This window comes from Ischnura elegans, chromosome 6, assembly GCF_921293095.1.
Source record: "Ischnura elegans chromosome 6, ioIscEleg1.1, whole genome shotgun sequence".
Lineage (NCBI taxonomy): Eukaryota > Metazoa > Arthropoda > Insecta > Odonata > Coenagrionidae > Ischnura > Ischnura elegans.
The window spans coordinates 120402729-120428074 of record NC_060251.1 but is presented as its reverse complement, the minus strand read 5'-3'; the positions used below and the strand labels follow the sequence as shown (position 1 = coordinate 120428074).

Below are 25346 nucleotides of genomic sequence, written 5' to 3'. Positions count from 1 at the left end.
AATTCTAAAAGAATTCGTAGATTTACTGCTTAGGTAAAAAAATTACGAAATGACATCAAGAATTCGAAATTCTAAATAAATTCGAGGTGTTACTGCTGAGATAAGAAAAATACGAAATGACATCTAGAATTCAAAATTCTAAAAGAATTCGTAGATTTACTACTGAGGTAAGAATAATACGAAATGACGTATAGAATTCAAAATTCTATAATAATTCGTAGATTTACTGCTGAGGGAAGAAAAATACGAAATGACATCTAGAATTCAAAATTCTTAAAGATTATGGAGAGTTACTGCTGGGGTAAGAAAAATACGGAATGACATCTAAAATTCAAAATTCTAAAAGATTTCGGAGAGTTACTGCTGAGGTAATAAAAAAACGAAATGACATCTAGAATTCAAAATTCTACAAGAATTCGTAGATTTACTGCTGAGGTAAGAAAAATACGAAATGACGTCTAGAATACAAAATTCTAAAAGAATTCGTAGATTTACTGCTGAGGTAAGATAAATACGAAATGACACTTAGAATGCAAAATTCTAAAAGAATTTCTAGAGTTACAGCTGAGGTAAGAAATTACGAAATGACACCTACAATTAATATTTTAAAAGAATTCGGAGAGTTACGGCTGAGGTAAGAAAAATACGAAATGACATCTAGAATTCAAAATTGTAAAAGAATTCGTACATTCACAGCGTAGGTAAGAAAACAACGAAATGACATCTAGAATTGAAAGTGCTAAAATAATTCGAAGAGTTACTGCTGGGATAAGAAAAATAGTAAATGACACCTATAAATCAAAGTTATGAAAGAATTCGTAGAGTTACTGCTTAGGTAATAAAAATATGAAATGACATCTAGAAATCAAAATGCTAAAATCATTGGTAGAGTTATTGCTGAGGTAAAAAAAAACGAAATGACACTCAGAATTCAAAATTCTAAAAGAATTCGTAGACTTACTTCTTAGGTAAGAATAATACAAAATGACATCTAGAATTTAAAATGATAACATAATTCGTACTTTTACTGCTGGGGGAAGAAAAATACGAAATGACACCTAAAATTAAAAATTCTAAAAGAATTTGGAGAGTTACTGCTAAGCAAAAAAATAACGAAATGACAACTAAAATTCAAAATTCAAAAAGAATTCGTAGAATTACTGCTGAGGTAGGAAAAAACGAAATGACATCTAGAAATTAAAATTCTAAAAGAATTCGAAGAGTAACTGCTGAGATAAGAAAAATACGGAATGACACCTAAACTTCAAAAATTGTAAAAGAATTCGGAGAGATACTGCTGAGGTAAGAAAAAACGAAATGACATCTAGAATTTAAAATTCTAAAAGAATTCGCAGAGAAACTGCTGAGATAAGAAAAAATACGGAATGACACCTACACTTTAAAATTCTAAAAGAATTCCGAGAGTTACTACTAAGGTAAGAAAAATACGAAATGACATCTAGAATTCAAAATTCCCAAATCATCTCGTAGTTTCACTGCATAGATAAGAAAAATACGAAATGACAACTAGAATTCAATATTCTAAAAGACTTCAAAAAGTTACTGCTGAGGAAAGAAAAATACGGAATGACATCTAGAATTCAAAATTCTAAAAAAATTCTTAGATTTATTGCATAGTTAAGAAAAATACGACATGACGTCTAGAATTTAATGTGCTAAAAGAATTCGTAGAGTTTCTGCTGAGGTAATAAAAATACGAAATGACATCTAGAAATCAATATTCTAAAACAATTCGTACAGTTTCTGCTTAGGTAAGAAAATTACGGAATGACATCTAGAATTCAAAATTCTAAAATAATTCGTAGAGTTATTGCTGAGGTAAGAAAAATACGAAATGACACCTAGAATTCAAAATTTTAAAAGAATTCGTAGATTTACTGCTGAGGTAAGAAAAATAGGAAATGACATATGGAATTCAAAATTCTAAAAGAATTCGTAGATTTACGGCAGAGGTATGAAAAATACGAAATGACATCTAGAATTAAAAGTCCAAAATGAATTCGTAGAGTTATATCTGAGGTAAAAAAAATACGAAATGACATCTAGAATTAAATATTCTAAAAGAATTCGTAGAGTTACTGCTGTGGTAAGAAAAATACGAAATGATACCTAGATTTCAAAATTCTTAAACAATACGGAGAATTACTGCTGAAGTAAGAAAAATACGAAATGACATCTAGAATTCAAAATTTTAAAAGAATTCGTAGAATTACTGCTGAGGTAAGAAATATACGAAATGACATCTAGAAAATAAAATGCTAAAATAATTCGTAGAGTTATTGCTGAGGTAAAAAAATACGAAATGACATCTAGAATTTAAATGCTAAAAAAATTCGTAGAGTTATAGCTAAGGTAAGAAAAATACGAAATGACATCTAGAGTTCAAAATTCTAAAAGAATTCGTAGAATTACTGCTGAGGTAAGAAAAATACGAAATAACATTTAGAAATTAAAGTGCTAAAATTTAATGGAAAAAACTGCTTGCATAAGAAAAATAGTAAATGACACCTAAATATCAAAATTATGAAATATTTCGTAGAGTTATTTCTGAGGTGAGAAAAATACGAAATGATACCTAGAATTCAAAATTCTAAAAGAATTCGAAGAGTTACTGCTGAGGTAAGAAAAATACGGAATAACGTCTAGAATTCTAAATTCTAAAAGAATTCTTAGATTTACTGCTGAGGAAAGAAAAATACGAACTGACATTTAGAATTTAAAATGATAAAATAATTCGTAGAGTTACTGCTGAGGTAAGAAAAATACGAAATGACATCTTGAATTCAAAATTTTAAAAGAATTCGTAGAATTACTGCTAAGGCAAGAAAAATACGAAATGACAACTAGAATTCAATATTCTAAAAGACTTCAGAGAGTTACTGCTGAGGAAAGAAAAATACGGAATGACATCTAGAATTTAAATTCTAAAAGAATTCTTAGATTTATTGCAGAGTTAAGAGAAATACGACATGACGTCTAGAATTTAATGTTCTAAAAGAATTCGTAGAGTTTCTGCTGAGGTAAGAAAAATACGAAATGACATCTAGAAATCAAAATTCTAAAAGAATTCGTAGATTTACTACCTGAGGTAAGAAAAATACGAAATGACAAATAGAATTTAATGTGCTAAAATAATTCGTAGAGTTATTGCTGAGGTAAGAAAATACGAAATGGCATCTAGAATTTGAAATTCTAAAAGATTTCGTAGATTTACTGCTGAGGTAAGAAAAATACGAAATGACACCTAGAATTAAAAATTTTAAAAGAATTTGTAGATTTACTGCTGAGGTAAGAAAAATACGAAATGACATCTAGAATTCAAAATTCTAAAAGAATTCGAAGATTTAATGCTGAGGTAAGAAATATACGAAATGACATCTAGAATTTAAAATGCTTAAAAAATTCGTAGAGTTATTGCCGAGGTAAAAAAATACGAAATGACATATAGAATTTAAATGCTAAAAAAATTCGTAGAATTACTGCTGAGGTAAGAAAAAAACGAAATGACACCTAGAATTCAAAATTCTAAAATAATTCGTAGAGTTACTGCTGAGGTATGAGAAATACGAAATTACACCTAAAACTCAAAATTATAAAAGAATTCGTAGAGTTACCGCTGAGGTAAGAAAAATATGAAATGACACCTAGAATTAAAATTCTAAAAGAATTCTTAGATTTACTGCTGAGGAAAGAAAAATACAAAATGACATATGGTATTCAAAATTCTATAATAATTTGTAGATTTACCGCTGATGTAAGTAAAATACGAAATGACATCTAGAATTTAAAGTGCTAAATTAATTCGTAGAGTTACTGCTGAGATAAGAAAAATACGAAATCACATCTAGAATTCGAAATTCTAAAAGAATTCGTAGTTTCACGGCCTAGGTCGGAAAAATACGAAATGACATCTAGTATTTAAAGTGCTAAAATAATTTGTATAGTTTCTGCTGAGGTTAGAAAAATACGAAATGACGCCTAAAATTAAAAACTCTAAAAGAATTTGGAGAGTTACTGCTAAGGTAAAAAATAACGAAATGACAACTAAAATTCAAAATTCTAAAAGAATTCGTAGATTTACTGCTGAGGTAGGAAAAAAAGAAATGACATCTAGAATTTTAAATTCTAAAAGAATTCGAAGAGTTACTGCTGAGATAAGAAAAATACGGAAAGACACCTAAACTTTAAAATTGTATAAGTATTCGGAGATTTACTGCCGAGGTAAGAAAAAACGAAATGACATCTAGAATTTAAAATTCTAAAAGAATTCGTAGATTTACTGCTGAGGTAGGAAAAAACGAAATTACATCTAGAATTTAAAATTGTAAAAGAATTCGAAGAGTTACTGCTGAGATAAGAAAAATACGGAAAGACACCTAAACTTTAAAATTGTATAAGTATTCGGAGATTTACTGCTGAGGTAAGAAAAAAACGAAATGACATCTAGAATTACAAATGCTAAAATAATTCGTAGTTTCACTGCTGAGGTAAAAAAAAACACGAAATTACATCTAGGATTTAAAATTCTTAAAGAATTCGTAGAGTTACTGCTGAGGTATGAAAAATACGAAATGACACATAAAATTCAAAATTCTAAAAGAATTCGTAGAATTACTGCTGGGATAAGAAAAATATGAAATGACACCTAGAATTAAAATTCTAATAGAATTCGTAGATATACTGCTGAGGAAAGAAAAATACGAAATGACATATGGCATTCAAAATTCTATAATAATTTTATGATTTACTTCTGATGTAAGTAAAATACGAAAAAACATCTAGAATTTAAAGTGCTAAAATAATTCGTAGAGTTACTGCTGAGGTAAGAAAAATACGAAATCACATCTAGAATTCGAAATTCTAAAAGAATTCGTAGTTTCACTGCCTAGGTCGGAAAAATACGAAATGACATCTAGTATTTAAAGTGGTAAAATAATTCGTATAGTTACTGCTGAGGTTAGAAAAATACGAAATGACACCTAAAATTAAAAATTCTAAAAGAATTTGGAGAGTTACTGCTAAGGTAAAAAATAACGAAATGACAACTAAAATTCAAAATTCAAAAAGAATTCGTAAATTTACTGCTGAGGTAGGAAAATACGAAATGACACCTAGAATTTAAAATTCTAAAAGAATTCGAAGAGTTACTGCTGAGGAAAGAAAAATACGAAATGACTTCTAGAATTCAAAATTCCCATAAGAATTCGTAGTTTCACTGCTGAGATAAGAAAAATACGAAATGACATCTAGAATTCAAAATTCTAAAAAAATTTGTTGTTTCACTGCTGAGGTAAGAAAAATACGAAATGACACCTAAATTTCAAAATTCTAAAATAATTCGTAGAGTTACTGCTGAGGTAAGAAAAAAACGAAATGACATCTTGAATTTAAAATTCTGAAAGAATTCGTAGAGTTACAGCTGAGGTAAGAAAAATACGATATGACATTTAGTATTCAATATTCTAAATGAATTCCGAGAGTTACTGCTGAGGTAAGAGGCGCGCCTATCTTTTTTCTAGATACATAATTCAATTCTGGAGTGTAATTTCGCTTTTTTTTTCTTGACCTTAAATGGTGTTTCTAGCAATAATTTTCAAATCTGAATGATCATTTCTTTCTTTTTAACCTCCTACTGAAATCTTGTTTCTAGCAATAAAATTCATTTCTGGAATGTTATTTCATATTCTTTTTATCTTGCCCTTAAATTGAGTTCCTTTAATAAAATTGAATTCTGGAGTATTATTTTGCATTTTCTTTTTTATCGCAATATAATCGTGTCTCCAGGAATAAAATCCAAAATTGGAGTCTCATTTTGCATTTTTCTCACATAGCAATAAAATTGTGTTTCAAGCAATAAAAATCAATTCTGGAAACTCAATTCGCATTTTTTTCTTCGGTCTGAAATTATGTTTCTTGCAATAAAATTCATTTTATCAGTCTTTTGCATATTTCTTACATCGCACTAAAATCGTGTTTCTCGTAAAATTCAATTCTGGATCGTCGTTTTGCATTTTCATGCATCGTACTGAAATCGGTTTTAAAGCATTAAATACAAATCTTGTCTCTCATTTCGAATTTTTCTTACCTTGGACTGAAATCGTGTTTTTAGCAATAAATTTCAATTCTGGGGTGTCATTTCACATTTTTCTTAATTTCGACTGCAATCGTTTTTGTAGCATAAAATTGTAGTTTATAGTGCCATTTCGCATTTTTCAAGCATCGGACTGAAATCTTGCTTTTAGGAATATAATTCAACTTTGTAGTTTGAATTTGAAATTTTCTAAACTCATACTAAATTCGTGTGCATAGCAATAAAAATTATTTCTTGAGGGTCATTCGCATTTTGTAAATTTGCACTAAAATTGTGTTTATGGCAATAAATTTGTTTCTTGTGTCATTTACATTTTTATTATTTCGTACTGGAATCGTGTTTATAGAATTAAAAATTCAATTTTTGAATGCTATTTGGCATTTATATTTCTTATATTGAAATTTTTTGCACATCAATAATATTTAATTCTGGAGTGTTATTTCGGATTTTTATTACTTAGTACTGCAATCGTGTCGATAGCAATAAATTCAATTTTGGAGTGTTATTTCGCATTTTTCACACTTCGTACTGAAATAGTGATTTCATTATTGAAATTTATTCCTTCAGTTTCATTTTGCATAATTCTTATTTCCTGCTGAAATTGTCTTTTTAGAAATAAAATTCAATTCTGAAGTGCCATTGAAGGTTTTTCTTTCCATTTTTATTAATTCGCTTTTGTAACATTAAAATTAATTTTTTGAGTGTCATTTTGCATTTTCCTAACTTCGCACGAAATTTGTGTTGATAGCATTAAAATTCAACTCTGGATTGTCATATGGCTTTTTTTACTTCGTACTGAAATCATGTTTCTACCAATAAAATTCAATTCTGGAGTGTCATTTCGCATTTTGATTACTTGTTATTGAAATCTTGTTCAAAGCCATTCAATTCAATTTTTAGCGTCATTTCTTATTTTTCTTCCTTCGCTCTGATATTGTGTTTATAGCATTAAAATTGAATTACGGCGTGATATTTCGCATTTTTCTTACTTTGTACTGAAATCATTTCACAGCAATAAATTCTCTTCTGGGTTGTCATATCGCAGTTTTCTTTATTCGCACTGAAATTGCTTTAATAGCAATAAAACTTATTTCTTGAGTGTCATATCGCATTTTTCTTTCTTCGCACTGATATCGTGTTTGTGACAGTAAAATTCATTTCATGTGTGTTATTACGCTTTTTTTTGTTACGTACTGAAATCGTGTTCATAGCAATAAAATGCAATTTTGGAGTGTCTTTTCGAATTTTTCTTCCTTAGTACTGAATTGTTATTTTCAGCAATAAAATTTTATTCTGAAATTTCATTTCGCATTTTTCTTACCTCAGACTCGTATCGTGTTTCTAGAAATGAATTTCAATTCTGGAGATTCATTTCGCATTTTATTACATCGCATTGAAATCGTGTTTCTAGCAATAAAATTCAATTCTGGAGTTTCATTACGCATTTTTCTTACGTCGGACTGAATTCGTGTTTCTAGAAATAGAATTGATTTCTTCATTGTCATTTCACCTTTTTATAACTTCTTACGGAAATCGTGTTTATAGCAATAAAATTCAATTCTGGAGTGTAATTTCGTATTTTTCTTCAATTCAGAAAAAAGGATAGTGCCCTCTCCAGTCAAACGAAGGTCTCCTTTCCCGATGATTTCATTGAACTTTCCAGTCGAACGAATGTCATTGATCCCTCAAGTAACAGCTTCGTCATTTACCAATCCAGTCCGACGAAGGGCATTGACCCCCCTTCTCCCCCATATCTCCCGATAAGGTCATTGAACTTACCAGTCGAACGAAGGTCTTTGACCTCCCCATCCAAACAGTACTTTGATTTTTTTCATTCCAACGAATGTATTGACCTCTCCATTCCAAAAAAGTACAATGTAGTCGTCAATGATCTTCGTTGGACTGCAATGATAAATGATGAAGTTGTGGAAGAGGAGGTAAATTGCCTTTGCGAGAGTTGCAGCTTCTGCAGCAGCTCTGCCTTTTTTGCAAAGGGTATATTTTTTAATTATATTATAATACCCGCGGTCAACAATATCCTTCTTTAGTCACTTACCTGAGTAGTTTCTGTTGAAATAGGATGTTGTGGATTGTTTGGAGCTAGTTTTATCTGAGGCACGGAGTTCAGTAGACTTCACTCGGTTCGCTATAACAACCACCCTCTTTGCATCCCCCTCCCACAATGCACCTCTTCCCTACACCCATCCCTCCCTTCCCCCTCCGTCAACTAATATCGAATATTTCCGTCTCAACTGATATCGAAGTCGAAATCGAAATCTCAAGGGCACTTCTAAAAGCTGGCCTTGTGCTTTGGTAGTAGTAGCAATTGCAGAACAAGCCAAGCTTCAGGCATGCATGGTTCACACTTCTCTCTTCCATTGAACTTAGCGGTATTCTTTATCAACATCAACACGATGCCCTGCAGCGAGCTTTCCTTACTAGGTGCGTCAAAGTGTGCCGCTGTGCTCTGCAAATTTATATCTGGACTTCATTTAATTCCATGATAATGAGCAATACGTTAATTCATTGCGTCAATTATTCTAAATTCTGATGTATTTTTTATTTTATGAAAATTTCAAAAAAGTATATAAGCCAGAGCAAGAAATGACTCCGCGCACCGTAAAATTAGCCGTTTTGTCAACTTCATGAACTTTGTGATTCAACCTAGCTAAAACTACAAAGTCTACAGCATTCATCGTCCACAAAAAGTTGCATACATTGATTTAAATTAATAAAATGGCTTTTGCGTATTTTCAGAACGTATTTTTTGTTGTAAAGCAACGAAAATGTTTAAACACAATTCAATCCTACAGTTTACCACAAAAGAAAAGATAAAATTGATAGGAACACTTCTTAATTTATCTTTTATTTTTCTATGATCCGTAATTCAATAGATATTGATATTTGTGAATTTTAATAACCTCTATTAATGCCATGTTGCCAAATGGGACCGCGCAAGGCCAGTGTCGGTTACCGGGAAGCAACGTTTCGCGTGCAAGACGAGAAACGCAGCATTCGTTCGTTCCAGCGTACTCTTTTAATGGCCATATATAATCTATACCACATATAAATTATTTCTTTTCGGATCATAGAAAAACTGCAAACAAATTAAGAAGTGTTTCTATCAATTTTATTTTTTCTTTCTAGGACTAGATAATGTTTGAACATTTTCGTTATTTTACAACAAAATATGCGTTCTAAAAATACGCAAAAAGCCATTTTATTATTTGTAACTTATTGAGGAAGATGAATGTACTAGATGTAGTAGTTTCCCCTAGGTTGAGTCACAAATTTCATAAAGTTGACAAAACGGCTATTTTTTACGGCGCGCGGAGTCATTTCTTGATCTGGCTTGTCTACATTTTTGATTTTTTTACAAAAAAAAAAATACATTAGAATTGAAAATAAAACTATCTTTAAAATGACGTAACATTCGTTGTTGTGGCATGTAGTGAAGTCCAGATATAAATTTGCAAAGTACAGCGGCGCATCATTTTGACGCCGAGTGTGTTAGAGTGTGCAATTTCTCATATGTTTAATGTTTCTCATATGTTTAAAGGCTTTATATGTTTATATGTTACGGTAAAATATTTTTAGTTGTTTTTGATTAAGTTCTTGTAACGGTTGTATCTGTATGGCTTCTTAAAAATCAAATAATAAGAATATTAACAAAATACAACAGAGTTTAGGGTCTGTAGCAGGTGGTGATCTGATAGGATGAGAATAATAATCCAAAGCAGGCATTCCCTGGATTTTTTTCTCTGGTTTTTGAGCTATTAATATTGAAAGGATAGCAAGTTTTTAGCGATCGTCATATAATAAGCTTTACACTTGGGGAGGGAGCATTAGCATCACAAGCCTTTTAATGGTTTCACAATGGTTACATTACAATGGTTTTAATGGTTTAAATCACGGTTTCTTCCTAAATATATATAATTTTTACCTGAAAGATGATAAAATAACCACAGTCATTTAAATAAGTTTTTCTGTGCCAGCAGTTGATGCGGATATCGGAAATATTGACTTAAATATTGAAAACTGAAAACGTGACGAAAGAGCCATTAAATACGCAACAAACGGAGTGACTAATAAATGCCGAAATTTGTCTTCTTTCGATAATTACCTGCCTGAGGTACCGGGGTAATAGTATCATTTCAAGTTTTTAATTAGCAGACAGTTAGTAAACATTGATCATCTGTATCATCATCTGATCAGCAAAGCCAAACCAGAAGCAGAACCATTTTCTTTCGTTTGAAATTATTTCGTTATTAAATTTTAAGATCAACATCAGCAGTTTCCTTTTATCTGTTAGATTGACCGTCATTAAGGTTGATACAATGTATCCTGTCTACATTACAAAGGTTGATATGAGCTATTTTACTGAATCAAGTGTTTCCAGTCTGTACTTTGCCTTTATTTGTGATGGTATAGTACCGATATATACAATGTGTTTGGTTTTCTCCTCTCACAATGGTCATGATTACATTTCCAAAACAACGCATATGTTCGGTTTCAATATTCTATTTTCACACAGGGAACATAAAATGGACCGATTTTAAGCCAAATGTTCAAATTGTTTCTCCAACTGGGCGTAGAATCACCTCAGCAATCTGTAATGGAAAAAATATAATGCTTAGAGATAAATTTTCAACACAACTTTTTCAATGCAATAACAGCCTCACCTACCCCGAATAAGTACTCTAAAAACGCCTGTGGTTTGGCCTGTGGCCAGAGTTTTTCAGTTGTCAGCGAAATTACCTTAATCTAAGTAATGCTATTATCCCGGCACCTCAAGTAGGTAATTACGGCAAGTTACCTAAGAAGACAAATTTCGGTATTTTTTAGTTTCCCCGTTTGGTAAAATTTGTAAATAATTACCCTTTCTTCAGGTTTTCAGTTTTCAATATTAGAGACAATACCCGCATCAATTGCTGGGACAGAAAGACTGATTTATATAACTGTGGTTATTTTAAAGTCTCACATGTAAATATTGCATATACTTAGGAATAAACCATGATTGTAGCATGCAACACTACCTCCCCAACGTCTGAGGTGATCTCTACCCTCACCTAAATGAAAGCAAACTTAGGGATGATTAGACGAAGGCAGACTTACATGTAAGTCCATAAACATCAACGCATACATACCAAGAGACTCCGAGAAGATCATCATCATTCACATTCCCCAAAAGAATAGAGCAGAGATGTGTTGATATTTAAGGAACATAAGTCTCACGACCCATGCTTCGAAAAAAACGAGAATAATTTACAGGAGAATAGATTTAAGATCAGAAGAATGGCTAAATGAGTGACAATTCGGATTTAGGAAATGAGGAGTACAAGAGAAGATATTTTTCTCCACTACATAAGGGAAATGAGCAAAGGAACAAACGCACTTTCGTAGTTTCTTTTTTGAGGTGGAGAAGGCCTTCTAGAGTGTGGAATGGATTTCATCGCAAGAAGTAAGTGCTCTACGGTGATCATAGAATTGTCCCCAGTGTACGTAAAAACTAGGAAGCTGTGATAGACAAAAACTTAAGCTAGAGAAAAAATATTTAAGAAGTTAAAATTTTGCTACCGGTGAAGCCGGATAAAAAGTGAATCTATAAAGAAAGAGACATTAAAATAGCACAGGCGAAAAGGGGTTTCTGCGGAAAGAAGAGTATACTTACAAATGAGAATTCAAGGGAAGAAGTGAGGAAATAATTCATCAGATGCTACAAATAGATGTGCCGAAATTTCGCTAATTTTTCTCAATGAAAGCGAGGCTTGTTGGTTGACAGCAGCAGAGAAGGCAAGAGTGGTAGCAGTCGAAATGCTATGCATAAGAATGATGGAGATAAAATAGATCGACCGTGGAGTAAGTAATGAGGAAGTGCTAAGAAGAGAATGGAGAAAAGAGAAGTCTTTTAAAAAATACCAAAAGAAATAGGATTTATCGGCCACACCACGAGGGATGATGAGGCAATCGCGGAAGTGTAAGTGGAAAGTGGAAAGAAGCCTAAGGAAGACTCTGATTGAGTTACATAGGATAAGTTCATAAGGACGAAAAGAAGAGTGGTGCAGAGTAAATATAATAAGGTTTGCAGATGGATTGGAGCTATCTAGAGAGCTGCGTCAAACCAATCTTGGGATTATTGAATCACAATGATGATTATCCCAAGTGGGGATAAACCCAAGTGGTGTTTTCATAAAGTAACGGAATTTTTAAAATGTTGCGAGCCTGGAGAGAGAATTTACTATGTTTTATTTTGTTGGTATACACGCCCCTGAAGTATGATAAAATCATCAGCTGTAATCAATGCTTACTTTTTCTGTGCCAACTATTAAGTAAGGTTAGACGTGCTTATTTGAGCTCGAAGACTTTCCATTATGAAAAGAAATGGATCAAAGAACGATTGCAAGCCAAAGAATAGTCAGCAAATATAGTGAAACAAAGTGTGTGAAATGTTACCAAAAGCAATGGTGAGTGGGCTATGAGAAAAACAAGAATATACGAGTGGTATGATCGTTTCCAAGATGGCCGTTAACACGTTGAAGATGGCGGTCGCCCAAGCACAACAACGACCGATGAAAACGTGGAAAAGGTTAAAGAGCTATGAATATCCAATGCAATGCATATCTAATGAAAACTATATTGAAGGGAACAACGTTAATGCAGACAAATTGATAAATATTTTCTCTTTCTAAAAAAACTAAAATTCCCGTTATTGTTTGAGCAGACCTCGTGACTTGAACTCACCTGAACATCTGGCGACGCTGCAAGCGCGTGGACAACCGAGGCAGTGACGTCATGAGTCTTGAGGGCAGGTATAGTGGCCATGTACTTCTCGTGGTCTGGCCAATCGCTTGCCGCTCCCATGTTCGTATCCACGGCTCCCGGGCTGATGCTCTGCAATTCAGTCCAAGAGAAAAAATACCGATTCAATAAATCGATTCGTAATTGTAATCAAACGAATCACTTAAGACTGGGACAAACTGATCGTGAAAATGAATCGGGGACCATATGCCATTAGTGAAATGTGGAGGGAGATTCCCTACACACAATCGACGGACACGGACATAATCGACGTCTCCAAATAAACGTCATAAAAGGTCCAAGAATTTAATTTTCCAAGTCGCAATTCCATCCGAATCAAGTGGACCGAGAAAATATTCAAAGTTGGGTGATTTTCCGACCCAGGAAAAGAATTTCAATTTTATAGTTGATTACAAATGGCTATGAAATTCTTTTTGAGTGACAAAATAATGTAAATGGTAATGAAAAAGCAATTAACAAACGAAATCGTAATCAAGCACCCAACTGGCTTCGTCGTCAGGGCGAGGGGAGAGGTGAGTGGGGGATTACGTGACGTGGGGCATCTTGGCCATGCGCAGTGATGTGGGACATGCGAAGGAGCATATGCGCGCACTTGTACAGAAATAATTAGCTTATACTTGCCGTTACTCGAGTTCATTTGCTTCGGGAACAACCCTTGAAGTACAAAAGAAGATAACAAGAGACTATCTGCTGCTCTGTTCATACCAGCAGATCGTCTCTTGTTGTAGTTTGCAACACTAAAGGACTGAAATCAATTTAATGTGGAAGAAAAAGTCATTATTTACTATAAAAGGACTGGGATCAGTTTAAAAGTAAGATAGATGAAGAATATGCACCATAAACGTGGAGAAAAACGAGACGGAATCAATGCGAAATAAACTTTCAAATGTACAATGAGCGACGAAATAATATCTCTTATACTCCCAATTAGTATCAAAATTTTAATTTGAAATATGTATCGGTATTTCCTTGGTAGTTCTTAGAACTTTGAGGCATGACTATTGAAATATTGGCACATCTTTGGCGATCTTCACATAATAACGTAATGAATTCCATAACATTATGCTTTGTGAGTATTCCATTGTTGTGGGTTCATTGAATTGAATGTCGAAATGATATTTACCGTCATCCTAATCTTGGACTTGGCTTCGGCTAGCTCCCGCCGTAGTCCCTCCGTGATCACTGTAAGTGCAAACTTGGAAGCGTTGTAGGCGCAGAAACCCGCTCCCACGCCGATGAAGTGGCCAGCAATACTGTTCAAAGACACAATGAAGAGTTTGGGCATAACCGAAGGAGATTAAAATTAAACTATTAAAATTTACAACTTGCCTTTTATGAAATGGTAACTTCGATAATAAATCCGATTCGTTGATAAAAATTTAGTAACCATAACGCGCGGGGAAAATAGTTCTAGAAACCGCCTCCAATCCGCCAATTGGCGAATAAGGGGCTCCAACTCCGGTTCACCCGACGCAGCTCTCCACTCAATGCCCCTTAAATCTTATAACACCTTCATAATTCCTCTACTTAAAAATTCTTACCTGCTCCCTGCATTTTCTCCTTTGTGGCTTTCCTTTGCCCTTCTCTTCCACCTGTTCTTCCAACTATTTTTTCCATCTGACCTACGTGTCACATTATGTGGCCGATTAAAATGTCCGTCTTCTTGCCAAAGTTCTCAAAAGACTTCTCTTCTCTTCCTACCCATACACTTCCTGCTATCTATTCACTTCCACTTATCTATCCACTCATAGGCAGATCTAAGGGGGGGCACGTGCTCCCCCTAGACCCTTAAAAATATGCAAGATTTTTAATAAAAGTCTCATTATCATTGCGTTCATTTTGCATTACGAGGTAACCTTGTGCCCCCCAGAACAAAATCCTGGTTACGGCCTTGCTTGTGCCCCCACAGAAATAAATCCTGGATCCTCCCCTGTATCCGCTTCTACTTATCTATCCACTTCATCCCTCTCAATTGTCAATCTCCTGTAGCATCAGATTTCGAAGATCTTCAAGCATGATTACTTAACTTACAATTAGTAGCAACGAGAAATCCCTGCGTCTACATTAAACCCAACGAGTCACCTATAGCGTGTTTGGCAGGGGTGACCAAACAACATCATTCAATATCTTTCCCCATATGCACACTGCATATAGTTATCAATATATTTTTATGGTAATAATAGTAACACGTACACGTTCATTCAGGTGTCCCCCTTGCGTCTATAACTCAATGCAACCCGACACTATTATTCTAAAACTCTAACGGAGACTCAAGATAGGCTAAAGGTTAGTTTTTAATATAGCGTAAGCATGCCATGATTGAATCATGCAAGGTTTTACTGCGAAAACGTAGAGGACTAATAACAAATAATATTCCATAGTTAAATGACGGAAGAAAAAAGTGAAAATGCAGTAGTGAAAATACTATACTAAAAAAAAAGAATAAAAAAGCATGCAATCAATCATCCAAGTAAGTTCCACAATTAACTGTATGTATCGAGAAACAATTGTTATCTCTGATATTATGGGTGGAGAATGACATCTTTCCCTTCTCCCTTCTCAATGCTTTTTAATGGTGAAAAGTTACGAGTTCGAGTCGAGTCGAGTAGAAGGAGTGTGGTTTTACGAACACCTTGGGAAGACGACGGGACCAACAAATTAGCCATTTTATGAGACGATGGAATCAATCGTCGGAAAACAAATGGAGGAGATGAACGGAAGGAAATTCATCCAATCGTCAACACTATCATAAGTCAACAGTCGTGATATTGGTTTGACTCTTACTTCCATGACTTTTCATAGCGACGTATTTCTTCTCCTTTACATTCTTTATAATCTGTCGTACGCAACTCACGGTCCTTCTCATTCCCCTCCCCATCAAACTCATTGCCCTTCTTCCCTTCCACCTGTCCTCCTACGATTATTTCCATCAAGACATCATAATGTGGCCAACTAAGTTGTACCGTCTTCTGCATAAGGTTTTTAGGAGGTTTCTCTTTTCTCCCACTCTTCTTAGCACTTCCTCGTTACTTACACGGTCGATCCATTTTATCTTCATCATTCTTTGGTAGCACCACATTTCGAATGCTTCCACTCTTGACTTCTCTGCTGCTGTCTGTCAACGTCCAAGCCTCGCTTCCATAAAGAAACATTCCCCATGTTTCGCATCTGATCATTGGCGCAGCGAGGGGGGGGGATGTTTTGGGGGATAAACCACCCCCACCCCCCCTGAGCTCAGAGAAATTTTTAAGTTTAATTCATTTTACTTATTTGGATCAGTATTAATCATATAATAGTGTTAGGATTAATCAAATATCCATCAGAAAGCCATAAAACTCGCCATTTTGAACCATTATTCTTAAAAAATTTCTGGAGGAGGGCCCCCGCAGTTCCTGCTTACCATGGAGGGTATGCAATACCCACCAAAGTAAGCAGGTGCATCCTAAGAACCCGTAAGTATTAGTTGCGCTTAAAACTTCCCCTAGCCTTTACATATTCTTAGCTGCGCCCCTGCATCTGACAGTTTCTTTGCTTCTATGCTTGTATTCTCATCTGCAAGAAGACTCTTCCTTCCCTTCTTCACTTGTGCTTTTCAATTGATTGATTCTTTCTTGTTTCGTCCATCGTTTGTTGTTCGGATTCCAAGGCAACGAAACTCTTTCACCTCTTCATGCTTTTATTTGCATACTTAAAAGTTTATTATCTGTTTCTGCATCTTGATCACCTTTTATGTTGTTTCTCAGCTGATATCTGGCCATTATCTTTTCCATACTTGTAGTAGAGATGCGTTTTTAGGGATGCGTCGACAACAGGGTCATTTGCACTCCATATTTGTCACAGTCTTTTTCAAAACATTCGCCGTCTCATTCATGACTGCTATATTTTCAGCAAATCACATCACAAAACTTCTCTCTACTCGGATATTGACACCCAAAGTATTCCCTATGATTTAATCGATTTCCTTGTCGATGTAAACAGTAAAAACTACGGGATAAAGATTCTCACTCACCGATTCCTCACTCCTTATTCTATAGTTAAAATATTAGCCGATAGATGGATTGAGTAGAGAACTAAGTAGAGATAAAGTACCTGTTGATGTTGATGATGTGTCCGTCATCGATGCCTTTCTCTCGCATCAACTTGATCGCTTCGTTCGAACACATGATCACTCCCATCACGTTCGTGTCGAAGCATGCTTGAACCTTCTGGTACTGTTCCCTCTCCACTGGAAGAAAGGATTTCAACATCATTTGCTGAATAAATGAATGCATAATACTGTACATCTATAAAATAGTGGCGATTGGGAATTTTTATGATGATTTTTGATATTATGCCACCGCTTAGAATAAGTATTTTAAGCTACCACAGATTTTGGATAAAGGCAGTCCCTAAGTCCGAGGAGAGGCAGAACCCAAGTGTCAACTAGAGGTAGGAGGAAAAAACATCTCCGAAACCGTTTACACGTTAGTCTCAAGCAATTAGCCCTCGGACTTTGGTCCTTGGTCTCCTCTCTGTTGATGATTCCATTCGACAATCTATAAAACTCATTTGGAGATATTTTTCCTTCGAACTTAAATGCGCATTTGGACTTCCCGTCTGGACATTTTCACCGCTCGCAAGTCCAAATTTCCGAAATAACATATCAGAGAACTGTGAAACATAGTTATCAAACACGTTTTGAAGCGTAAAAATTGAGAACTGATCACATGGGTTGATGCGACACCGCCCAACTGCTAATTCTCCATTTATTCGGAGTACACCAACCGACGCGGAGGTAGCCGAAAAATTGAGAATATGTAATTTCAATTCAATTTTTTTTACAATATTTTCTTTACTACTGACACAAATTTAAATTTCCACTTGTTGCGAAGCGTAAATTAGTACCTTATATTTTCTATATGGAATATTTCTGAATTATAATAACTGCTGTGCCCATTTTCTTAAAGTTGTTTTGCAAAATATGAGGTTCAGGAGAAGATATAAGAAGAAGAAGGATATAAAAACAAGTTTTCGACGTCCACACAGCCGTGATAGGATAAGAATTTGTGACGTACGCTTGGAGAGGAAAGAGTAGGGCGCGTATCCGGCATTGTTGATGAGCACGTGAACTGCTCCCAGATGCTCCCGGACCCATTGGAAGGCCCTCACCACGTCCTCTTCCTTGCCAACGTCTGCTCTCACGGCGTGCAGCTTTCCTTTGCCTTTACCAGCCAGGCTCGCGGCCAACTCCTGCGTCACAGAACCAAAGATATGGGAAGCCAACGACATAAATCCACATTAAACTGACAAACACAGACTAACTGACTCATTGACTCCAAAAAAATGATCGATTTGGCAATGCCCCGGATTTTCACAGGATCAAAAGGCGAAGTTGGGAAAAAAATATAAATTCTCTGAAAAGTGATGTCATTCTATTCGAAAATAATCAACGCGTTTGTACGAGTGAATAATAGATTTTCTTTGCCTGAAAACATTCTTATGTTAAATGGATGAGGAAAAATTAAGCTCAAACCTCAGAATTTAAACTATAAAGAAGACGAATTGAGTTACGTTCTTATTTTAATCGGTCATTTGTTTTCTCTCGCCGTTCATTCCGCTAATCACTCATTTCAATGCGATTTTTCGACGATTTTATCCAAATTATCGTATCAATCATTACTGCTAAATTTTATATTCTTTAGTTGAAAAATGCAGAAGTAGTATTCAAATAAAGTGGAAAAACTTCATCATTATCAAGACTAACCACTACATTGCAAGATAAAATACGTTGGAATCAATCAAATACCTTGAAGATAATAGATGACTGGTAATCTCTTACTTCAAGCTTCATCCGTTATTAAAATTCTCGTTAATTGCGGTGACTAAGTCATTGCCCGTCTGCCTTCTCCTCGTTCCCACACCTTGCTATGGGTGTCCCGCAGGGTATTACGTTAATACTTTCCAGTCAGGTGTAATTCCCAGGCGAGGGCGTTCAGTGATCTCTGCATTCTCTTCGGGTTTTCACCGCGTCCGTTGGGTTTTGGCGACAACAGTTTCGCTGACATTGCAGTCAGCGTCTTCAGGTCGAAGGTAATCCTTCGACCCAACGGACGCGGTGAAAGCCCGAGGAGAATGCAGAGATCATATGGTCAACGCCGCGAAAATCTTCGAACCTACGAGGGCGTTCAGTCTTAACAACTGGGTTATCGTTCGAGTTACCCGAAGGTTTTTACGGACGGCGAGTAGGAAAATAGAATTGGGCTGCTTTCCTCTCGTGATATGGAGCATGCTGCATGGCTTTCTCCTCATGAGATAGGCTCGATCAATGTGCTGAAGGGCGTGCGACCAAGATTAGCTCGGTAGGCCAAGGATCAATGCGATTATTCAATTGCCGAAACAGATTTAAACACATCTATTACAATTATTAGGGTGATACAATGTCCTAAGCGTCGTTCAAATCCTCACATTATTTAAAAAAATAAGTATCTGGGTGAAATAATTGCAGAAGAAGTCAAGGGTATTTTGGGAGACCCAACGTAATACATTATATTAGAAGATGAGCATGAAATTAGGGAATTATATTTATAAACGGAGAGGTTCAAAAGTTTACTTTCCCTAGAACGATAAGGGATCAAAACAGAGTCAATCACGAAATGAAAAATGGTATTTTTTAAACAGCCAAATACTCCAACCAATCATGAGGTGACTCTAGACGCTTAAAATTTCACGCTAATCTTCCTGTGATTTCAAAATTGACCACGATCCATTTAAGCATTTTCCCTGCTATTTCATTTCCGCCGCCATTGGCATATGGACACTGGAATCAAATGCTTAGTGCTCACTGGGGATGATTTGAACGACAAAGAGGCCGTTGCGCCCCACATACCTCGACGAGTTCCACTCTCCGCGCCAATCCGACCACGACCATTCCGCGCTCCACCAGCTCCGTGGCTATGCTCACGCCAATGCCCGCGCTCGTCCCCGTCACCACGGCAACCTTCCCCTCCCAACGGTCCATCCTGCCCGCCAAGGTAGCGCTGCTAACATAGGGGAGAAATGAAGCTATAAACAGTCACTTTCAACGTACAACGGGAAACGGGAATTCAGGAATACTTTCCTCGAACGAGACATTCTGAGTCATCGCGTGCTTTAAGTAGTTCTCGACGGAATAAGCTCTAAAGCAGTAAAGGTGACATCAGGTGTCCCACAAGGACGAGCAATCCGACCCCTTTTCTTCATTACTTTAATTGATAACCTTTTCTCCCGATTTAGGAGTAAAATTCGTTTTAATTGCTGACGAGACTCTGGCTTTGAAATGCTACCATCGGATTTTAAAAACTTTCATGCACGGAGCCAAGAGTGATGAAGAGATAATGATGAAAAACTACAGATAAATTTAAGGAAATTCACGATAGTGGACTTCTTGAGTAGGTCATGCAGCCATTCCCATGTAAATGCTGTGAATGGAGTTATTTTGAAGGCGCCAGATGATGTCAAATATGTGGGAGTTAACCAGTAGGCAGCGTTACACCCTTTGTGGGAACACATATGAGAAATATTAGTGTTACAGCTGAGGAGTTAGGGTTTGTGAAGCTTTTTTTGGGGAAATTTTCGAAAGATATAATGACAAAGCAGTGCTGCTTCCCACTCGTCAGATCCACCCTGTACACCTTGCCCTTCTCCCTCGCTCGGTAACAGACTTCAATAAATGCTATGCGTAATTTCGTAAGAACATTCCCTTTTAATGTGTGTGTCCTAACACCCCCCGCCACACGCCTGCTGAGGCGGCTTGTATTTACATCGAAGGTTGGCTTCGATAGGGGGGGGGGCAGAGGGTTCTTTGGTGAGAGAGACCGCTTCAACAGGCGTGTGGCGGGGCTGTTAGGATATACGCCTTTCATGAACAAAAGAAGAGCGAAAATACGAGAGCAGAAACAGCAGAACCTTATATTCTCCCCAATTTCCAATGTGTTTCCCAAAATATTTCACTAATGAATATGCGTAGTTATCCAATGAGAAGGTTTCTCTTCCATCCAATCAGTTGTAATCAGTTCTCTGAATGTCCCCTTCCCTCGTAATTCATAAGCCAAACATTGGTTTTAGTCCAACAGGTTCACGTTTTTACTTTTAAAAGGATTTTCGAGACGAGAAATACACTCTTTATAAAAGTGTACGTAATCATATGAACGATTAGCGATGGATTGAGAAGGACACACGGCAGGAGAAAAGGAGTATAACTGTCATTCTGATCGGTTAAGCGCTGTCTGAGTCCATTGGCTTTGGATAAACCCGTGTCCTTCTTAACATAAATAGACGATCAGAGTTCAAGTGTGAGAGAGAATTTCATGAATATCTCCTTCAAGGAGTTCAAGTAAACTCAATTTAAATGGAGGAAGACGATAGCGCTATCTCTTTCACATCTCCTATCTCTTACATAAGGTACTTATTTTTAAGCGTAAGTGAGATAGTGAATTATCTTATGTACCCATTAGAGATTATACATTTGCTCCAGCGCCTCTTTCAATCCTCGAAACACTTCTCGTACTCTGTCTTTGGGATAGCCTTTAGCGATTTCTTTTAATTTCGGCTATACTTGTAAAAGGACGGTCTTTCAAGTTTCTCTTTTTTGCAACAGGAAATATTCTCGTGGAGAGACAAATATGGAGGCTGGGGCATCGTTAGAGTACTGTTTTCGGCCAAAAATTCACGCAGATGCAATGAAGTGTGGGCCGAAAATCGCCGAGCTCATAAAAACACGTCTAACTTAAGTGACTGCCTCGGATTATTTAAGATGGCGAAACATCTCAAAAAAGGATAAAATATGAAGGGACATGCTTCGAAAAGGTGATCGGAGGATTTTGTAGAGATTGTCGCTGCATGGCAAGTATTTCGCATTTCGGTCTCGAGGCTGATCAGATTGAGCAGGTCAATGATATGGGCAGCACATTGGAGGGAAACGGATACAACACTGTGTGTTTGGGAAGAAGGCGTTCAATTGGAAAGAGCTATTGAGAGGATCGTTAGGTAAGATCATTAATCGTTTTGGAGTGTAGAGATTAACGGTGGACACCTGGGGAGGAGGACGAGAAAAGACTGGAGGCGTTTGAGATGTGGGTGTGGGAAGAATGGAGAAGGTGAAGTGGACGGTGAGGAGGAGAAACGTACGTCAGATTGCGCAATTCTATGTACCGTGTAAACCGGCCTTTAGAGGGAAGAATGTTGGGTAGGTAGTGAGTATGGGGATGGGAAGGAAATATGTAATGAAAGGGAGTTGAATTGCTTCTTGTTGGCCGAGTTTATTGCAATTTGAATAAGGAAGTGTATGCTGGGAGAGGAGACGGCCGGAGTAATTCACAAATGCAAACATACCTTAACCGATACCTTGATGAGCCTTTAAAAAAAAAAGCACGCACCTGTCTCTTCTCCCACACATGACGTACCTTTCTCCTCAAGCGGACGCGTGGAGAGCGCAGTGAGGTTCGCTGTCGACTGAACCACTCAAAATGGCGGCCCATCAAAATCATTAGTATTCCCCTCCGCCACGCTATCGTCAACAACTGCTCTTTCCCCCTCTTGCTCCCCTCCGTGCAATCCACGATATTGAGAAGTGAAGGAGGAAACAAGGTTGATTCAATCATGGCGAGGTCGCGACAAATATTTTCGGGGCTCCATCCCGAATCGTCACAACATCACAGCCCTTGCTCCCGTTCCCAGCACTCGACTCAAAACGATGAAAGAGCCATGGTATCTATGCACTGCGGCCGGGAACTATCCGAGCTTGGCCGTTCCGACCCCTTCAAACGAAGCCGACTCCCTTGTGCTGCATATATTAAAAAGAAAATGCGGGAAAAAATATACAGGAAATAGACGAATTAAAAAAAATGCTTAAGTATTTTAAACCCACAAACAGTTGTAAAAAATTCAAAAATCTAGAAAAAATAATAATAAAGCCTTGAATTTACCATGTGCTGTCCGTTCGGAATCTTGCCAACTCCATTTGTCGGTTAGGAGTAGTTCTTGATGGATTTAGCGTGCACTCACGCTCTCATTGGTAGCCTAGGCTGTTTCCCATCCCCGCTGTCACTTACACTGAAAACTGCGTCAATGGCCACTTCACACTTGTTTGTGCAATTTGTTCTCCCGACCATTGCACAACCATTTCCACTGGAGAGGTGGAAAATTGCCTTCGGCAGCTAGACCAATAACCTCCTTATAAGCGGGACGAATTCGAATTTCGCAACAGCGCATTGATATGCATAGTCAAATTCATTTAAAAGCGGCAAAAGAGCTACAAAATGCAACCAGATTGGTTGATAACAAAAATAATTAGAATTGAGAGACAGTTTTCCAAAATATTATCAATGCATTACTATTTCAATTGTTCTGTTGTTCAAGACTTCTTATTCCATAGAAACAACCAAAAGATAGATACTTTCAAAGATACGCATGCACCATTTAATCCATTCGCTTATGTGAGCTCTCTGGTTGGGGTGAGTTATTGACTCAACGGCACAGCCAATGCTTCGCGCCTTCGGAAGAGGGATAGAAGATGCGTAATCTCTTCACTGGCTTCACTTTGAGCGGGGATATTACGTAATCTACAGTTCTTTCATTTTCCAATATCTTGATACGATTGGGCCAAATGGACTCGAGTAGAAGTATTCGGGTAGAATACGGGTCTACATCTGCATCCTACTCCGTATGCCGCCTGAATAGACGAGTGGCAGAGGGTGTCAGGTTGGGACACCAGCCGTTATAAAAAAATTTAGAAGAAAAACGAGAACCACGCATTTATTAAAGTCCTTTACATTTCGGGGAGAATGGAATCTCTTCACCTATCCGTTCAGTAATATGTCTCTCTTAATTTATCGTTTCTGTCAGACCAAGATGCATAGGAGGGTTCTAATATGAATCTTCTCTGCGTCGCTCTGAAATCTATGTAATGCTCCATGGTTACCTTTGACACGGAGATGAGATGTGTGAATGAGTTTCTGTGAATAATTGTCTTCTGGAAAGAGAGACATTTCTTGAAAGCGCGTATAATTCTTATCGGGTTTTCAACCAGGTGAATTTTCTATCACGAATTTCTTCTCCGACGTTTCGCAAGCTCAATCTGTTGCCCATTTTAGGGGTGACTTATCATCCATTGAAGACAGTGGCTGAGTAAGCTGACGCAGTTTTGGAGACGAATTGATTCAACCAGTCGACCACCCAAGAAGATTTTCTTTATTTATTTTCTTTTTATCCGCAACCCTAAATCCAAATTTCTTTTTCCATAGCCTTTGTCTCTTTTCCTCCGTGCAGGTAGTCTTCTTTTGGCCTGCCTCTTCAAACGCGGCCTCTACAACTCCTTTATATCGATGGTGTCGACCGCACCTTTAGAAGGCACCGATGCAGACATTTTCCGATACCGTCTTCATCCAGGCTTGAAAATAGATTATACCGCCGATGATTTTTCGTAGTATTTTTTCGAAAGGCAACACTTTGCTCCTGTCCGACAAGCATTTTGTGCGGAGTACAAGATAAGAATATTGGAATGTTGAGCTTGATCAATGTAAGGATTCTTGAGCGCGTATCTTGGCAACGCATAAGCCGATAAGGGTGAATGGAATGTTGTATGATGGTAATGCAGCTTGGTGGCCGAATGGCATCAATTTTTATCACCGTAAATTGATTTTGACTTTTTTAGGAGCATATTCGACTTTAATAGAAATAATGTATACTGATTTTCCCGTGCTTTCATCTAAGATGAAATCAAAAATCACTTGGATCCAATATAAATGGAATGCTCTCAACTATTTGGTCACTCTTTTTGAATATTAAACACCAAATGTCACTGATGAGATCAATATATTTTACTCGTAGTTATTCAAAAATTCTTCTCATCTAAATGAAAAACTCCCTGTCGTTGAAAATTTCACTTACGCACGAAATATTCATCACGGTTAGAACGCACAAAATATAATTTACTAATGATCACCAAATTTCATTGATGAGCTCGTTATATCTAAATAAGAAGCTATTTAAAATTTCCTTCCCTTGGAAAATCGAAAAATAAATATCCAACGTCTCGAAAATCCACTCACCAACTCACTAACCTCTCATCTAATCTCTATTAAATAAAATTCTCACCACTTCTAGAACATTGAAAATAAATATTAAGTACCAAATTTCATAGATGAGTTCGCTTTAATTAAGGAGTTATTCCAACATCCCTCCTGAGGAAAAACAAAAATCGTAAGTCTTACGCGTCGAAAATTTGCCAAAGATAGTAAATATCACCTTCAACACAGGAAATGTCCGCCATTGTTAGGAAAGCGCAAATGATACTTAGAAACGACTCTTTATTGTTGAGCGTTTGAGAGTTAATACCGAAAGGCAAATATTCGACTCTTGAGAGTTTCAAATCTTGGTTTTCCACATGCAGCATTTCTGA

The 25346-nt window shown here is 36.4% G+C and overlaps 1 protein-coding gene across 1 annotated transcript in view; it reads right to left on the bottom strand.

Annotated features, from left to right (window-relative positions):
* Positions 1 to 10504: 10504 nt before the first annotated feature.
* LOC124161598 overlaps positions 10505 to 25346 on the bottom strand; it is a 516681-nt gene continuing 501839 nt past the window's right edge. Inside the window, exons 8-13 of the mRNA XM_046537983.1 lie at positions 19797 to 19950; positions 17986 to 18160; positions 17021 to 17156; positions 14055 to 14184; positions 12854 to 13003; positions 10505 to 10722 (exon numbers count right to left, since the gene is read on the bottom strand). Coding sequence (XP_046393939.1) covers positions 10681 to 10722; positions 12854 to 13003; positions 14055 to 14184; positions 17021 to 17156; positions 17986 to 18160; positions 19797 to 19950 — 787 coding nt within the window. The 3' untranslated portion in view covers positions 10505 to 10680. The remainder of the gene's footprint in view (positions 10723 to 12853; positions 13004 to 14054; positions 14185 to 17020; positions 17157 to 17985; positions 18161 to 19796; positions 19951 to 25346) is intronic.